At 39.2% G+C, this 17606-nt stretch overlaps 3 protein-coding genes across 6 annotated transcripts in view; 1 reads left to right on the top strand and 2 right to left on the bottom strand.

The window, feature by feature from the left end:
• Window positions 1–8506, bottom strand: part of mfsd11 (major facilitator superfamily domain containing 11) — a 37200-nt gene extending 28694 nt beyond the window's left edge. The window contains exons 1-3 of one of the 3 annotated variants that reach the window (XM_048554921.2): window positions 7251–8506; window positions 1731–1786; window positions 1307–1414 (exon numbers count right to left, since the gene is read on the bottom strand). In XM_048554921.2, coding sequence (XP_048410878.1) covers window positions 1307–1414; window positions 1731–1786; window positions 7251–7346 — 260 coding nt within the window. In that variant the 5' untranslated portion in view covers window positions 7347–8506. The remainder of the gene's footprint in view (window positions 1–1306; window positions 1415–1730; window positions 1787–7250) is intronic. The other 2 variants (XM_048554919.2, XM_048554920.2) reach the window with 2 other exon arrangements.
• Window positions 8011–15492, top strand: LOC125463555 (serine/arginine-rich splicing factor 2-like). 2 transcript variants are annotated; one of them, XR_007249857.2, is made up of 4 exons: window positions 8011–8545; window positions 10366–10676; window positions 14653–14769; window positions 15104–15492. XR_007249857.2 is itself a non-coding variant. In XM_048554927.2 (3 exons), exons 1-2 carry the CDS (start codon window positions 8193–8195, stop codon window positions 10652–10654), a joined length of 642 nt encoding a protein of 213 aa, XP_048410884.1. In that variant the 5' UTR covers window positions 8011–8192; the 3' UTR covers window positions 10655–10676; window positions 14653–15492. The 2 variants fall into 2 exon arrangements, 1 of the variants encoding a protein (XP_048410884.1); XM_048554927.2 differs by having other exon boundaries at window positions 14653–15492.
• Window positions 12638–17606, bottom strand: part of LOC125463554 (histone-arginine methyltransferase METTL23-like) — a 19997-nt gene continuing 15028 nt past the window's right edge. Inside the window, exon 5 of the mRNA XM_059653743.1 lies at window positions 12638–17358. Within this exon, the coding sequence (XP_059509726.1) occupies window positions 17265–17358 (94 nt within the window). The 3' untranslated portion in view covers window positions 12638–17264. The remainder of the gene's footprint in view (window positions 17359–17606) is intronic.

Here is a 17606-nt window from a genome sequence, read left to right as displayed (position 1 = left end):
TTTCTTATGCCACTTGAAGGGCTTACTGAAGGTGCTGCTCCAGAAACTGTTACAGTGCTACCTAAACGTTAACCACTTGTTGTGTGACTAAAGCTGTTTGTTGTTTCTCTTTCTTGTCCCAATTACTTCAAATCTGCTTTTCTCCCCCCCATCCCTTTATGAGTGAGAACACTTTCTCCCCACTTACTCTGTCCAGACCCTTTATGTATATTAGAAAAAACATTGTCACTTGTATTTTTTAAATTAAAACAGTGGAAAAAAAAGTGTTAAGTCACCATTCCCAAGTGCCTGTTTTGTATACCGCTATCAGATTTGCTCTCAACCACATCTTCCTCTTGAAGGAAAACAGCGATAACTTCTTTAATCTGTCTTCATAACTGAAGTTCCTCATACTAATGAGACTTCCTATAACCTAATCAATTGGAGCATAAAGAATTCTCTCTGTAACTGCACATTTGGTGGCAGGTATAAAATCAAACCATTTTTACAGTTATCCTAGATATCTAAAGTTCTAAATGTGAACGCTTAAAGAAACCTGGATATATTCATGAAAGAACAAAGCAACGTATGATACAGATACAGCAAGAACTTAGGAAATCAGAGGGCAAATTGGGATTTATTGCAAGTGGATTAAAGGAAAAAAGTAAAAAAAGTCTTGCTATAATTGTATAACTGTCTGCTGAAATTTGACCTGGAGTACTGTGTAAAATTTTGAACTCATTATTTGAGGAAGGACGCAGTCGTGACTGTAAAATGAAGGTTTACTACCTAAGTTGCTGGAATTAAATGTTATTTTAAATTAAGAGGTTAAGTAAATTGGGCCTACACCCAAGAACACTCTACTTCTACAGTCTGGATCCCAGTGAAGCATACAAGATTCTGAAGGGTCTTGATAGGAAACAGTGTTGAAGTGTCAACCCTATGACTCTGGAATTTAGAGCAGACACATTCTTAAAGTTAGGAGTCAATGATTTAAGACTAAAATTAGGAAAAATGTCTTAACTCAATGGGTTGCGGACCTTTGAAACTTTCTATTCCAGAGCTAAAAGAATATTCTTAAGTCCAAGGCATAGAGACTTTTGGTCTCTTGGAATTGAGAGATATATAAGCCAGCAGGAAACTGGAAATAAATAGAAAGTGAGCAATGATTTTCTGTCGAAAGAATGCAGTCTACCCCTGCTCCTACTTACAAGATGACAATACGTTTTAAACTTATCCCAATATGTTTATAGAAATAGTACACAGATAAATAATTTTTTGAAAACACAAGGAAAATAGAAACATAAGAAGGTGAACTTGTTATTACCTGTACACTAAACCAGAAATGACCATTGAAAGTCGAGCTCCCAAAACAGCAACAATTGACGGAGTCAAAATATTTGAAGCAGAAAATACAGTATAAATTATGGCCAAGCTATAAGAGAAAGAGAAAGATGATCTGTTAACTCAATGAAATGCTGGAACTAACCATATACAAATTGACAATAATTGAAATAAAAGTTCAAGTGAAGAACTATATTTAAAACAAGCACTAATTTATAAATTATCAACAATGATTCTAACCTTTTCCAATCTTTCTTTAAATGGCAGATAAAAAGCTACTGTGTGAAAGTATACTTCATTATATGACTACATAGCTCTATTAAGAAATTTGCAAAGTTTGATATTTCAACAAATCTGAAAGTCTCCATACAATAATCCGTCACAAAGGAAGATAAGGAAACAAACACCTGGTATATCCACTTCCATGAAACCGGGTACTGTTAACACTCTTGATGACTGTTTGCTGTTAAACAAAAATCATAATTATTTCAATGGAAAGGAAAACATATTCTGCAAAATCAGCATATGCTCATCTTTTATAAACTAGTGTGGTAGCTCAAAGCAACTGTATAAGGGATGAACATGATAGAGTATAGCTCTTGAGGACCTGCTCAAGTTTCTGGTACAATAATAATAACCAAACCTAATGTGACCACGTGCAAACAGTGAACACAATCACAGAAGTGTTATGGCACAGAATGAGGCCATTTGGCCCATCATGTCTGCATTAGCTCTTCAGATGAGTCTCAATACCAACTGCCAATCTCCTGCTTTTCTCTACCCACACACTTCACATTATTTCTATCCACATAATCATCCAAACTCCTCTTGGATGGTACAATTGAGCCTGCTTCCACCACACTTCCAGGCAGCGCATTCCATACCCTAACTACTCACTGTGAGCAAACACTTATTTGCTTCTTTTGCAAATTACTAAATCTGTGGCTCATAATTCTTGATAGGCTTCTCTGTCTATTCTACCTAGCACCTCATGATTTTGAAAATATTTATCAGATTCCCTCCTTGCCTTCTTCTCTGCAAGGAGAAGAGTTCCAAACTCTTCGATCTATCCTCACACCTGAAACTTCTCATCTCTGGAACCATGTTCATTAATAACTTCTGAAATCCATCCAATGCGTTCACATCCTTCCAGCAATGTGGTTCCCAGGACTGTGCACAATATTCCAGCTGAGGTCTAACAAGTGTCTTATTCAAGTTCAACACTACCTTCCTTGTTTTTGTACTCTATGCCCCTTTTAATAAAATGCATGATTCTTTATGCTTTATTAAATGCTTGCTCAACTTGTCATGTTAACTTAAGTGATTAGCACACATATATACCTAGGTTCCTCTGCTTCTGCACCCACTTTAGAATTGTGCCATTGTGTTTCGATGTTCTTCTGACCAAAATGCATCACCTCACATTTCTCGACATTAGTTGTCAACTGCAAATTAAACCAAGTTGCCTATGCCCTTTTGGAATACTACTCTATCCCACTCACCGTTTACAATTCTTCCAAGTTCCATGTCATCTACAAACATGTAAATTTCCCCAGTGAACAAGCTATAGATCTTTAATATACATCAGGATAAGGAAGAATTCTAATACCAACTCCTGGGGAACACCACTATAAATATTTATCACCAGACCAAAAAAAACTCCACTATTACTCGGAGATAACAACGTGGAGAGCTGGATGAACACATCAGGCCAAGCAGCATCAGAGGAACAGGAAAGCTGACCTTTTGGGTCTGGACCCTTCTTTTTTTCTGAAAACGTCAGCTTTCCTGCTCCTTGGATGCTGCTTGGCCTGCTGCGTTCATCCAGCTCTACACATTATTATCTCAAAAGTCTCCAGCATTGGCAGTTTCTACTGTCTTTCTACTATTACTCTATTTCCCACTCAGACAATTTTCTATCTATGTTGCTACTGACTCTTAACTCATGTCCTATAACTTTACTGTTATCTGTTGTGTGACAATGTATCAAATGCTTTCTGGAAGTGCACATAGGCCACATCAAGAGCATTGTAATCACCAAGCCTTTCCATGACCATTCACAAAGATCCAGTTAATAAACAGAATTGCCCCCATGCACGTACATGAATAATCTCACTTAATGGCAGAATCTGATCTATACCTACGGACATGTAAATTCAGTCTCTGCAGTTAAAGCTGTCAATCAAATTTCATCTTTAATCCAGTCAAGAAATTCAAAAGTTCTAGATTGAAAATACTTCCAAATCCAGTGTATGACTGGATTCAAACAATAAATTCTTCATTTTTGGCACAGAATGAAACACATACAAGAGACATTCCTAACATGACAGACACTCGTACCAGATTTCCGTTTCTCAAACAGCTTTGCTGACGACCAAACTTGACAAGTTTTATCCTACGAACTTGAATTAGGGCTATCAAGTTTATTTCATGCTAATTCCTCAAAACACACATACACATTTATAAGCATATCACATCATACCTATTACTCATGTTGCCAACAACATTACGAAAACTAACACAGCTGTATGATCTAGTGTCTGTTTATTGAGAATTCTATCCCTTCCAACAAACTTTATATTGTTGAACCTTTGTTTTTCAGTAACAGAGACAAAACTGATCATTTGGTTCAAATTTGACAATAATCACTGGTACAGCAACTTGAAAGTACATGGAATATTTAAAAGTAGTAAAAGATTCCAAGGCATTTTACAAGTAAATAATTAGATAAAAACTGACACCCAGCTAAAAAAAGGACATATTAATGATTAAAATCTTGTTTAAACAGAAAGGTTTTAATAAACATCTTTAAAAGAATCAATGATACAGAAAGCTTGAATTCCAGAATTTGATGTCTATACAGCTGAATGCTCAGCTACTAACATTGGTGTGAATGGGGTGGAGGATGCAAAAAAGACAAGAGTTAGAGGAACAGGGGTGGAGGAGGTCACAAAAATAAGGAAAGGCATGGTTATGGATGAAGTTGAAAATATGGATAAGAAGTTTAAAAATCAATGTGTACTGAAAGCCACTGCACAGTGGCAAAATCAGTTTTCTACCATTTACAGTACTTTCAAGTTTGCACTTGTGAGATTCTCAAACTTAACACCAACTTTTCGTTGCAAATAATCTTCAACGTTTAATTGAATCTTGACGCATGAAGCTTAAAAGCAAGTTATACCAAGAAATAAATAATATTATCAACTTTTGATCTGGGTAGGGAGTGTAACCTTTGTCAATAGTATTCATTTAAATTGCTAGGAATTACAATTAAAAAGGTTCAAAATCTTTTGAGTGTGAGTTGCACACAGCCATCCCTTAAAATGATACTATACTTCAGGTATCTAACATATCCACAATATTGTCACGTTTGCCTATGATAAAGGCTTCCCTATCATTCTGAACGCCACTGATACATCATTAACTATTCCCCGCTCACAAACTCTCCCTGACAACAAACCTTCTGGCTGTTAAAAGGCATCCATACCTTGAACAATCCTAAAATGAATAACTTCATCCATTTTATTTCTAGCTATATGACAAGTCTACAAACTATTCATATACAAAAAACCATCATATGAGATTAAACCAATCCCTATATATATTAGAAGGCTTTTTACACATTAAAGCAAATGTAGCAACATTAGTAGGGAGCATAACCAGGATGGGACAAAGTGATAATTTTTAGTGGGGATCAAGCATGGCATGCCAAGGTGAGAAGTGACTGAGTGTGTCGACTGCTACTGTTAGTGATTAGACACCATTCTTTTTAGAAAAGCAGAAGAGGTAAGTGATCTGCACATACTTGGTATGCAACTATCTTAAATGGTTAACTTTAATTTTATTAATTCATGGGGTGAGAGCCAGGCCAGCATTAATTGCCCATTGAGCAGTCAAGCACATTTCTGTGGATCTGGAGTCACGTTTAGCCAAGCCAGGTAAGGACAGCAGTTTATTTCCCTAAAAGGAATTAATAAACCAAATGGACTTTTCCCGGCAATCAGTAATGGTTTCACGTTCATCATGAGACTTTTAACTCCAGATCTTTAAAAATTCAATTGAAACATCACGGCAGCATTCAACTTTAGGTTGCTTGAGCATTACATGGGTCTCCTGGTTAATAGTCTGGCTATAATACATTAGACTATCAACTCTCCTAACTTGTTAAAATGTTTTTCAAACTATGCACTGCTCACACACACAGCTTCAAAGTGTCTAAAACAACATTTCTGCAGCAAGAGAAGGAAGTTTAGCTTTGGTGATAATGGGAACTGCAGATGCTGGAGAATCCAAGATAATAAAATGTGAGGCTGGATGAACACAGCAGGCCCAGCAGCATCTCAGGAGCACAAAAGCTGACGTTTCGGGACTAGACCCTTCATCAGAGAGAGGGATGGGGTGAGGGCTCTGGAATAAATAGGGAGAGAGAGGGAGGCAGACCGAAGATGGAGAGAAAAGAAGATAGGTGGAGAGGAGAGTATAGGTGGGGAGGTAGGGAGGGGATAGGTCAGTCCAGGGAAGACGGACAGGTCAAGGAGGTGGGATGAGGTTAGTAGGTAGGAGATGGAGGTGCGGCTTGGGGTGGGAGGAAGGGATGGGTGAGAGGAAGAACAGGTTCGGGAGGCAGAGACAGGTTGGACTGGTTTTGGGATGCAGTGGGTGGAGGGGAAGAGCTGGGCTGGTTGTGTGGTGCAGTGGGGGGAGGGGACGAACTGGGCTGGTTTTGGGACCGCTTTGCAGAACACCTCCACTCGGTTCACAATAAACAAATGCACCTCCCAGTCGCAAACCATTTCCACTCCCCCTCCCATTCTTTAGATGACATGTCCATCATGGGCCTCCTGCAGTGCCACAATGATGCCACCCGAAGGTTGCAGGAACAGCAACTCATATTCCGCCTGGGAACCCTGCAGCCCAATGGTATCAATGTGGACTTAACCAGCTTCAAAATCTCCCCTTCCCCCACCGCATCCCAAAACCAGCCCAGTTCATCCCCTCCCCCCACTGCACCACACAACCAGCCCAGCTCTTCCCCTCCGCCCACTGCATCCCAAAACCAGCCCAGCCTGTCTCTGCCTCCCTAACCTGTTCTTCCTCTCACCCATCCCTTCCTCCCACCCCAAGCCGCACCTCCATCTCCTACCTACTAACCTCATCCCACCTCCTTGACCTGTCCGTCTTCCCTGGACTGACCTAACCCCTCCCTACCTATACTCTCCTCTCCATCTTTGGTCCGTCTCCCCCTCTCTCCCTATTTATTCCAAAACCCTCACCCCATCCCCTTCTCTGATGAAGGGTCTAGGCCCGAAACGTCAGCTTTTGTGCTCCTGAGATGCTGCTGGGCCTGCTGTGTTCATCCAGCCTCACATTTTATTATCTAAGATTAGCTTTGGTTTCGTTTTTGATCGTGACCTAATGAAATCTGCCAGAACCCGCTAATATGTGGATTTTAGACACCAGCAAAAAGACTCAGAACTGATAAGCGCAGCAATCTATTGTTACTTAACAAAGTCCAAAACAAAGAAAAGCTAGAGCTTTGATAAGATCCTATTCCACATTGTATACACTCACATATACATTTGAAAGCTTCATTTTAAAAGAAAAAAATTGCATCACAATTTTACATTTCCTTCTTCAGCCTGAAAAATGCAATAGGTTTAATGTATGAAAATATATCTCGTGAAAACTTCAAATTAAACTGCACTTAAACCATCTTATCAATCCAAAACCTACATCAGCAGTTTCATAGATAAACTCATCAATAAACACCCACTTCCTTTACAGATTTTCAGGGCAGTTAGACATTAAATTTATATTGAAAGTTTCAAAAAGCTTCCAAAGAAAACAATAAAAGTTACTAATTCCTTCCAACATTAAAGGAAATGATGGAAATCGCATGAATTCAGGTTCAAGAACTAAGCACTCACTTCTATGTTGCCGCCAGTTTGAAAGGCACTGAAAACTAACAGAAAGCCGCATCCCAAAATTATGACATTCATGAGTTTTGTTCCTTCTGGTGTCATTGTTAAACATCTAGGTATTTGCTTGGTGCACTGTTTTGTGGGCTCGGTAATAAGTTTTAGTTTTGACTGGCGAACTTCAAAATGATATTCTTTCAAATTCCAGGCTTTCGGTTGCAATGAGAATTTTGTTTGGAAAAACGGCTGATTCTCACTCTCTTTTCATCGTCACTCGCTCAGCCTTCTTCAACTGCTCCTCGCTCACTCATTTCGTCCTTCCCCTTCCCTCTCCTTCTTCCTGCCTTGCTCACTCCCCTCATCAAACACTCACTCCCTCACTCAGTCAGTCTTCTTCAACTACTCCCCACTCAGAAATCACATCAACCGCCACAATACCGGAAACACCAAGCGCGTGCGCCGCAATCGGAAATTAACGTTAGTCTTTGAATTTTTTTTCCTCTCAAGTTGATTGAACTTGATGTTCCAAAGCGGATAACGCCCCGACTGACGATTTCCTGCTTGACAACGAACGCAATGTTGAATGTCGTTGGCAGCGATGAATATGAACCGAATGAAGAGCAGGAGGCAAGTAAACTACAGTTCCCAGGGGGCGCCGCGGTTGCGGTGATTTAATTCCTGAGTCAGTGACGGAACAAAATATACGGAAATTATTATGTTGGCCTTAAAACATAGAGTGCAGCGAAAAAAAGTTTTATTTGAAGTTGAAATGTGCGTTTTTGGGACATCCTCCCCCTGGCGGTTTGGGTGTGTTTCCGGGTGACGCAGGCGCCATCTTGTGATTGTCGTTGGGCCAGGCGCTGGTTTTCTGGCGGTTTTCTATACAGAGCCGGCTCTATCACAGTCTCCTTCTAACTTACTGCTGTTCGGAAGCTAGGTTGATTTGTAGCGATGAGTTACGGACGAATGCCCCCCGATATCGAAGGGATGACTTCGCTGAAGGTGGACAACCTAACTTACCGCACGTCGCCCGAGACGCTGAAGCGCGTGTTCGAGAAGTACGGCAAAGTGGGCGACGTTTATATCCCCCGAGACCGCTTCACCCGGGAGAGCCGCGGCTTCGCCTTCGTCCGCTTTCACGACAAGAGGGACGCCGAGGATGCCATCGACGCCATGGACGGCGCGATGCTGGATGGCCGGGAACTGAGGGTGCAAATGGCGCGCTATGGCCGCCCGGCCGAGTCACACCGCCGAGGAGGCTCGTCCCGACGTTACGGTGGCGCCTACGGCAGGAGAAGCCGCAGGTTGGTGGGCGAGAAAGGGAGGGGAGGGTGGCGGCATCGCCGTGCTTCATTGGTTCTCTTCCCCTAAAAGTTTTGTGTGGCGGATCGAGTAAGGCACGATCAAGCTCAGCGCCCTCCACCCCTCTTGTCACCCATTCCTTTATGAACTTGTGGGAGTCGCCATTTCTTGGGGCTGGTCAAGAATTCTCGGGAACAAAAACAGAAGTTGCTGGAAATGCTCAGCAGGTCTGGTAGCATCTGTGAAGAAGGGGGAAAAAACATCAAAGCTAACGCTTCGGGTCCGGTGACCCTCCCTCAGAATTTCGGGAACTTGCTTCAGTTGTGATGGTAGGTATCGATTTCAACTTGTTCAAGTTCGGCTGGTCCTCGCCGTATAAACCTGCCTCGAAAAGGCAACAATTTTGGTTTAACTTCAAATCAAAAGCCCGGTTAGAGTTTTAAGCAACAAGTTTCGCTTCTTTCATCCCGAGTAGATACACATTTTCCTTTTGACAGTATTTTTTTTTAATCTCCTATACTGCCAGCTAATAGATACCGCGCCGAGGGAGGCTGTTTTCACAGGCTCTAGACAGTTATTAAAAACTGACTCTTTTGTTGCTCTTCTTGAGATAAGGATGTGCTTTACTGAGCCTGGGCGCAAAGGGTTTTGTGTCGTACAGTTATCACTCCTGAGATACTGTGAACTGGAGTACTTGGTTAAAGACGCGTTTATTTCATTTATTCGTGGTTGAGCAAATATTTAGGCAGGGGAACAGTTATAACAGATAAGTGATACCATTTTTTTTGATCTCGCAACATTCAAAGGAAAACGGAGATCAGTAGTAAACGTATATAATGGACGTTCTACAGAAATGAAGCATGTTCCTAAAAAGAATCTATTGCACCCCATTGTGAATTCCGTTTGGAATGAATTTTATAGACTTAGTTTCTGAAGTATTTCTTGAGTTTTGACCCTGATCTAGTTTATTGAGTTCCATGTATTTCTGTGTTCTAAAGAACAACTGTTTCTCATAACATGGTATTTCAAACCATGTAAACCTCTAGTGGGGGCTTGGTTGACTTTTTGGCTGTGTCAGCTTTTAGTAATGTGAGGACAACTGATTGTCTGTGGGTGCCATACTCTGCATTTGGAGAGAGCTGATGCTAACCATTCTGCTTTTTGGCAGCTGCGAATTACAGACAAAGTGGCATTCAATAATTAAATTGACACATGGGAGAATTGCATGGCTAAAATAGTTTAGAGATTTCATAGAAAAGCACATGTTGCTGGAAAAGCTCAACCTGGACCCAGAACGTTAACTCTGATTTTGTTCTTCACAGATTCTGCCAGACCTGCTGAGCTTCTCCAGCAACTTCTGTTTTTAATCCTGATTTACGGTGTCTGCAGTTCTTATGTTTTTTATTTAAAGATTTAATAGTTGTCTTAATTTCCCAATGTGCATGGGCTTATTGTTTTTAATATAAACCCAGTGAAGTGGAAAACTGTATTATGTTGTGTTTAATGAGCTCAAGAGGGAGAGAGTACTTATGGATAGGTAACAGTGCCTCTTGGAAAGAAACATCTCTAGGGGGGATTTCAGATAGTGAAAGGATTATCATCTTCTTTGCCCCTTGGTTACATTTCCTATCATTGTCACATACACAGATTAAAACTTGCACTTGAAGGGAGGCATTGAGAGATGATATTACCTATGAAGCTCAAATGCATACAGCTTTGGGTGTAGAGGGCTGTGAAAATTGGCAAACAATGGTTTTGTCAGAGATTTTGTACTTTTTATTATTTTCCACTTATTAATCTTACTAAAACTTTCCTTTCTCAGTCCGAGAAGACGACGTCGGTCCCGTACAAGGTCCAGAAGTCGAACTAGGTCAAGATCCCGCTACAGCAGGTCCAGGTCTCGCACCTATTCTCGATCCAGATCTCGTTCAAAATCGAGGTCTGTTGAAAGATCAAGATCGAAGTCAAAATCTAAATCAAAGTCAAGGTCTCGGTCTGTATCAAGATCTAGGAGTGGATCGCAAATGTCTCGAGGATCCAAGTCAAAATCCCGGTCGAAAACCCCCATATATTCAAGATCTCCACAGAAAGATGGAATTGGATCACCATAAAAAAGTGGTAAATTGCACCAAAGTGAGTAAATACACGAAAGTAATAGCATTATTTTTTGAATCATTCTCGAAAGTAATAATGCATATTTACAGCTTTACGGGTGAATGAATGACTAAACTATTAAAGTTGCTTTTGGTTATTGAGAAATTCTGAAAGGGGAAGTCTTGATGCTGACTCCATTGAATTTCCATTATTAGTCATGGGAGATAATTTTCCGACTACCGTTTTGTTGTTGAAACCATAGTATGTTAGTTTACCAGCATGTACGTACCTCTGTTTGTGCAGCTGAAACATTAATTCCTTAATGCCAATTCCACACGGACAGTTAGTAAATAGTACTGCAGACGGAGTAATCCTGTGTACTTGCATAATTTGTGAATTAATGAATTTAGTTTGATCAGCATCAAGGAATGAAAGTTCTGTAATTTCCTCTTAAATGTGACATTTTTGATTGAAAATCTGCAGTGCTTTGTATTGACCATGAGCCATTGTGATGCTGGTGGTTACCTCTTTGACACCCATTTCGGTTAGCATCAGTGCGGAGGTGGTGGGGGTGAAGAAACATTTCTGTGGAGATAATTCCTGCTTTTATATTTTAAAAAGTGTTTGAGGAATTGATTAACTTGCATTTTTTCCTATTTAGCAGGGCTACTGGCCTGGGGGAGTTGCTGTGCCCAGCAGTGTGAGAGCTGAATGAGCAAACAGTTGAAATAACAGTTGAAGTCATGATGCCAAGATGCTGTCTCTTCTGATAATTTGGCTCCTTCACACTTCAGGCACAGTAACTTATTCAAACCATTTTCCTTAGTTTGTCATCCACATTTGGATTTGAACAGCAGCAGGAAAAAAAACTCAAAATGGTACTTCATGATCTTTCTTTTAAAGAAGTAGTAATATGGATATTAAATTTTTATAAAAATGATATCTGCTGCTGGTTCCTCTTGTGGCTGGAGAGACTTTGTGAACCCTGTGCACACAAATCTTGTGAATAATTTTCCTGTCTGAAGCTTAATGGTAGGTAAAAATTGTTCCAGGGATGAATTAGAATCTGGGGAGAAAAAAACCCAAGCAAAGCCAGAAACAAATTAGAATAATGTAAGAATGAGAACATCTGAAATGGAAAAGAAAGTGCCTTATAGTTCAGATTGCCTCAATCTGATTGTCACTTGTTTTACTGAACAAAGTGAGACTTTGACCACTCCCTCCAAATTTTGTAGCCTTCACTCTTGTTTTGAAATGAAGACTCAAGTGGGCAGAGATATTTTAAATTTAATATTTTAATGGTTGAAGTAGATTTTAGATCATGTGGGAATTTAATTTTCTAATTTTACCGGGAGTAGATTCCTCAAAACTTGAGGGAAAACAGGCCCAGTTTTCTCAATTACTTCTGTAATTATGCAGCAGGTTTTGGACACAATAACACAATATTACATTTGAATAGTTTTTCTGACACTTATTTTCCACAGTACACCTGAGCACTGTCAACAATGCACCTTGTCATCAACCTTGCTTTTCCACTGATTCCCTTTACCAGAAGAGTAATTGTTAACTTGTACAATTGCAGGCATATCACTGGTCTTGTTTGAGTGGTTATACTGTCATTGGGCCAAGTGGTCACTTTGCTTTCTGTCCTCCACTGTTGTGTGCTTGACCTCATGCATTCTATTTACCCCATACCTTTTCTCGCACACAGAACTTTGCTTAGTCTGCACCCTTTCTTCCTGTACTCTCTTTCGAATGTTTATTTTACTTTACATCTAACTTCAGCCTGCAACACCCAATCAATCATTTCTGTAACCAAGCAGTGGAACCTCTGATGTTGGAGTCGTGAGCGGGACACATCTACAGTTGGGTAACACCTGGGGTTTTAGGGCTTCATGAGGGATTTCCATGCACAATCAATATCCTAGTATGACAGTTTTAAAATCATTAATTTGGTTCAATATGTGCACTAATATATTCCATATCTTCATAGTCTTTTTAATCACCAAATGGTAAATGTCAAACTTCAAACCCTCTTCATGCTATCTCATATTATGTTACAAGACATTAACTTGTTTAATTCCACAATCCACATTTTTGGAAGTAAAACGCATAGGATTGAAATGTTACCTTACTATAAAACTGAAGCCATTATTTTCTATCTTTTAAACGTTTTTATTTGCAATTGTTATTTTGGCTTGAAGTATTTGTTTGAATGGAAAACACCTTGGTTCACAATGCAAGTTTTTTTTGGACACTTACATTGCTGATTGCAGATGCTCAATGAATGGTGAAGCTGCATCTTGCTGCCATGACAGCAACAGATCCAAATAATCATGTCATGTGAATCTTTTCTATCCAAAGTAAGGTTTTAATTTATCGTAACCTAACATTCTTCATAGGTCGTAACACAACATGGCACAAACACTTTGGACCTAAAATTTGAGAATCACAAATTTAATATAATCTTCCCTGTTAATTTTTGGCAAGGCTGTAAATATTACTCAGCCCTGGTTGCACTGAGATTGTTGTGATGGATCATCTTTCGCTGCTGCAGTCTTTGTAGTAGATTCGCAGAATAGTACAGTTCGGATGCTTGAGTGGCATTGGGTGGGGTCTTAAGATTGTTATCCAGCAATGATGAAGCAAGTTATTTTTAGTCCCAAGTCAGAATCCTTTTGTGTCTCTGGGATCATGATGATGTATCCATGATTTTGCTTCTCATGTTCTTCAGAGTGGGAGAGGTCTTGTGGCAGGTAGGTACTGTTGGAGTAAGCTTGATGAGTTGATGTACTGCATCCTGAGGATTATATGTACTGCAGTTGCAACAATACACTGGTGAAAGGATGGATATTGAGTTCACTGGCAAGGTTGCTGAGCAAGCGGATTACTTTGTCTTGGATAATGCCACTTTTCTTCAGTTTTGTTGTGGCTGCATTCACCCAGGCAACTGGTGAGTATGTTATCCAGCTCCTGACTTTCAAATGTGGAGTTAATAAAGATATTGAAGTCTTGGTTTAATATTACTATTAAAATGCTGTCGGGTACAAGCTGATAAAACAAACTCTGCTTAGTCAACCATTAGAAGGATTGATTTAAATGATGACAGATATTGTCTTCTAAATGAAATGATTGGTAATTACATCTGCATGACACGAGCATTTTATTCAACTTGCTAATGAGAATTGCCAGTTGTCACCAGCATCCATTTTTTTCTCTGCATGAGAAAGTTGTTGAGTTGCTTTTACTTGAAAATTTGAAATTTAATATTAACGGATACATATATCCATAGAATGGATACAAAATGGAAGAAAGGAATTGCAATGAAGTATTAAGGCATCTAGAATTTTTGGTTTTATAGATAATACTGTAGGTTTTAATCATAGTGGTGATATCAAGACTTGTTTTGTGATAATTAGTGGAAAGTTACACAAGACTGGAATTGAAAATTGCACGTTGTTAATACATTTTTATTGGATTGTGTTTTTTGCTCCAGAAGTCATATTAGTATTCTGTTTATGTAGAATTTTATTTGCATGATTTCAAAGCTTTCAAAAAAGGTTTGTAGACAACTTTTCATTCAGCAATTGCAAAATTGTTAGTATTAGCTGCCTTACTATTTCCTGTGCTAACATTTTGACGTAATGTCAAATTAAATTTTTGTTCTCGAGGCAGCCTTCAATGAGGCATACATGCGAGCTTTGATAGTTGAAATGGTGTAGGACCTTTTTGATATTTAGTTGTTCATATCCAACATCATGTTACCTGAAAGTTGCCCTCAAGAACCCCATAAGTATGAATTTAATGGAATGTACTCTTTGGGCCAAGTATACTTTTAGAATTTCATTATCCTGTTGTAAGAAGTGAAGGGAACAGCTTTTGTGCTGAACAGGTGGACCCCTGTTTGAACTAAGTGTAACTTCTACAATTCTAGTAAGCAAGGTTATTTTGGATATTTTTTAACATTTGTGAAGAAGATTTTTTGAAAAAAGTTTAATTTGTCTGTTTGTTCCAGATATTCTGGATGGCTGGAAGATTTACATGGTAGATGCCTTGCAAGAAATACCAACTCTTGACAACTGTTTAGGTGGTGGAGAGACCTTCCTAAAATAAGCAGTGATCTACTTAAAAGGTTATTATAACATTATTGTTTATAATAGGTTTTGTCAGTTTAAGTCTTGAATTAAAATTAGTGTCTGAGAAGGCTCATTGTGTTATGTGCCATCTGTGTTGCTATTACTTAAACTTCTTACAATTTAGTGAAATGTTCGACTTCAGATGCATTTTGGCTTGGATATGTACATAAGGTAAAAAGCATGGAACGTATTTCCAGGTTTTGTAAAGTTTTTTTTTCTGTACGCTGAAGTAATTATCTTTCTAAATTTCAAATTTGCATATGTCTTTTTCTGTTATTTTCATTTCAGTCTAATACTAATCTTATTGTCTCATGTATTTTTGTGCACTAGGCGCAGTTGTGTAGCAGTTCTGTAAAGCGGGTTAGCTGTAAGGTGGCGTGTTGCAGTGCAGTGCAGAGTGCTTGGCTGTGTCCTGTATTCTCCTGATTGCTCCTGTAATGATGCCTTGACGTGCAGAAAATATGGCTGTCCAGTAAAATGCCTGTCAGCTGCACCTCCAGAGACGTGGCTGCGTGTAAATTATGGAGCAGGCAGTAAGCACCTTTAGCTACCTTGTTTTTGTACTTGGTAATGTGGTTTATCCATTACCACATGGAATACACTGTTTAGAATGCTGTTAATTTTTGAAATTGAGTGTAATTAACAGTTTTATTAGCTTCAGTACATGAATCCTGTACAACTTGTATGTCTGTAATGATATTAAAGACTTTTTTCTTGGTGTTAATTGTTCTATGTTTATAACTGTTAAAAGCTGTTTTCTGAATACTGAAGTGATCTTGGGATATTGACCCAGACGTGTGGTTGCTCGGTTGAGCTACTGCAGATGGGAACTATTGTTTTGATTTACTGAATGAAAACAATTGTACGGGGAGAAATTGTTGCTTAAATTCAACATCTCACTTACTTTTTACAAAAAAAATCGGTTGATCTACTTTGAAAATTATTAGACCATTTTGGTAAACATTAAATTTTGGCAATCTTTTGTAAGGTTAAAGTTTATCTTTGTGGCTACTGTGTGCACGGATCCAGTACTGTTGTGCTGGAAACTTGGCCCAGAGCTTCAAATTAATTATTTCTTTGTTCATAAAAACCTGACCTCAATGCTTGGATATTTGAAATGCTCCATTGGGAAATGATCATGCGATTCTAACTTAAACTAAGCCTGGTTTCATTTGCATTGCATTTGAACCGAAAAACACAAGATTCTGATACCATTGGGACCTGTCCAGATTTCAGTTAGAACTCAAAATTTGCCACAAATGTGTTAAACAGATCATTTCATATAATGTGCAAAGGTAACTATATTTGTCCAGAGCTTAGAGCAATTTTATTCAGCTGTATCGCCCAGAAAGAACAATGCTGACCAGACAACGAAGCATTCCCTATGGATCCTTCAGTACTTGTATTGCAGAGTGATGACCATAGCACGGCTGGGAATAAATTGAGTTGCACATGTACTTTAACTGTGAAGTCTCACTTCCGGTTATCAGAGCTTTTATGGATGTGTGGCAAGGACAAGCTGTAAACCACGTACAATGGAAGAAACTGTAGCCCTGACATCCCTGTCTGCCAGAGATGTTGGGTAGACCCCCTTTTCTAGTCTTGATATTTTAGGAGATAGTAACAGTTCAGTTATCTTACAATGTTGTTACTGTATTTGTAAAAATACACAGTATCCACATAAATACTCCACACTTGAATATTGTCACCTCTATATGTTAAATGGTAATGAAATCCTTTCTCTTAGACACTGAAAAATTGTCTTTGGAACTTGACAATAGTATACCTGGTGGCATGGTGTTGGCTGTACCTCTGCACGCTATGACTATTCAAATGGGATTTTTAAGACTTTACACTAGTCGTAGAATGGAATTTTACATGCCATAAGATGGAATCTGGTGATTCATGCTCCCTATTCTGTGTTGTGTTTTAATATGGCATTAAATATGTTTTCAGGCATACTGCAATATAATTTGACAGTAGTTTTGCCTGTTTGAGAAATATTATCCTAAAAGTTTGTAACTTTTTCATAGCACAAATTTGCTCTCAGGTATAGCTGCATTTGCAATACGTGTGCTAGATATGTAGTAAACATTTATAATATTTCATTTGGAAATGTCAGCTCTTGTACAGCAATTTTTGCAGACATTGTAAAAGCTCAAACCTAAATCTTGCTGTTTGCTGACTGTTGGAAAAGGTGTTTGTACTCTCCCTCAACTTGCTGTTATGGTTACAGTATTTCAACCATGAAAAATTGGTGTGTTTTTAAAATGGAGTGGGAAGCAGAGTGATTGGAATTCAGCAACACCAGCAGCCAAAACTTTTCTGTTGGCAACTTAGGCCCCATTCCTTGTTACAGTTGGAATGTCATCTGCATGCTGCCAGTGAAACCAGCTGGCAGTGTCATACGTGTAAGCGCTGAAATTTGGGTGAAGATACCCACTTTCCACAACATAGGCTACCAGGGCAGAATGGACAGCCTTTGGTAAGATTAGATTTTCAAGTCTGGAGTTTCCCTTAGCTTTGCGTGGAAAACTTGAAACAACTTTTCACGCCCTTTTCTGGCCTGTTCTTGCTGTCGTAAGCTGGTGAGGAAATATCAGTTATTGAAATCTTTGGATGCAAAAACTGCACATGTGACCCTGTTATAATAGACAAACAAAAATTAAGACTCCTTTGATTTCAGGTGAGGTTAACGAAAGCAAATTAAAATAGATAACAAAGTGTGGAGCTGGATGAACACAGCAGGCCCAGCAGCATCAGAGGACCAGGAAAGCTGACGTTTTGGGTCTGGACCCTTCAGAAATAGGCAATGGGGAATCCGAAATAAATA

Source organism: Stegostoma tigrinum, chromosome 22, assembly GCF_030684315.1.
Source record: "Stegostoma tigrinum isolate sSteTig4 chromosome 22, sSteTig4.hap1, whole genome shotgun sequence".
Taxonomy (NCBI): domain Eukaryota; kingdom Metazoa; phylum Chordata; class Chondrichthyes; order Orectolobiformes; family Stegostomatidae; genus Stegostoma; species Stegostoma tigrinum.
Note: the sequence above shows the minus strand (reverse complement) of the source record. Positions and strands in the feature narration are given on the sequence as shown.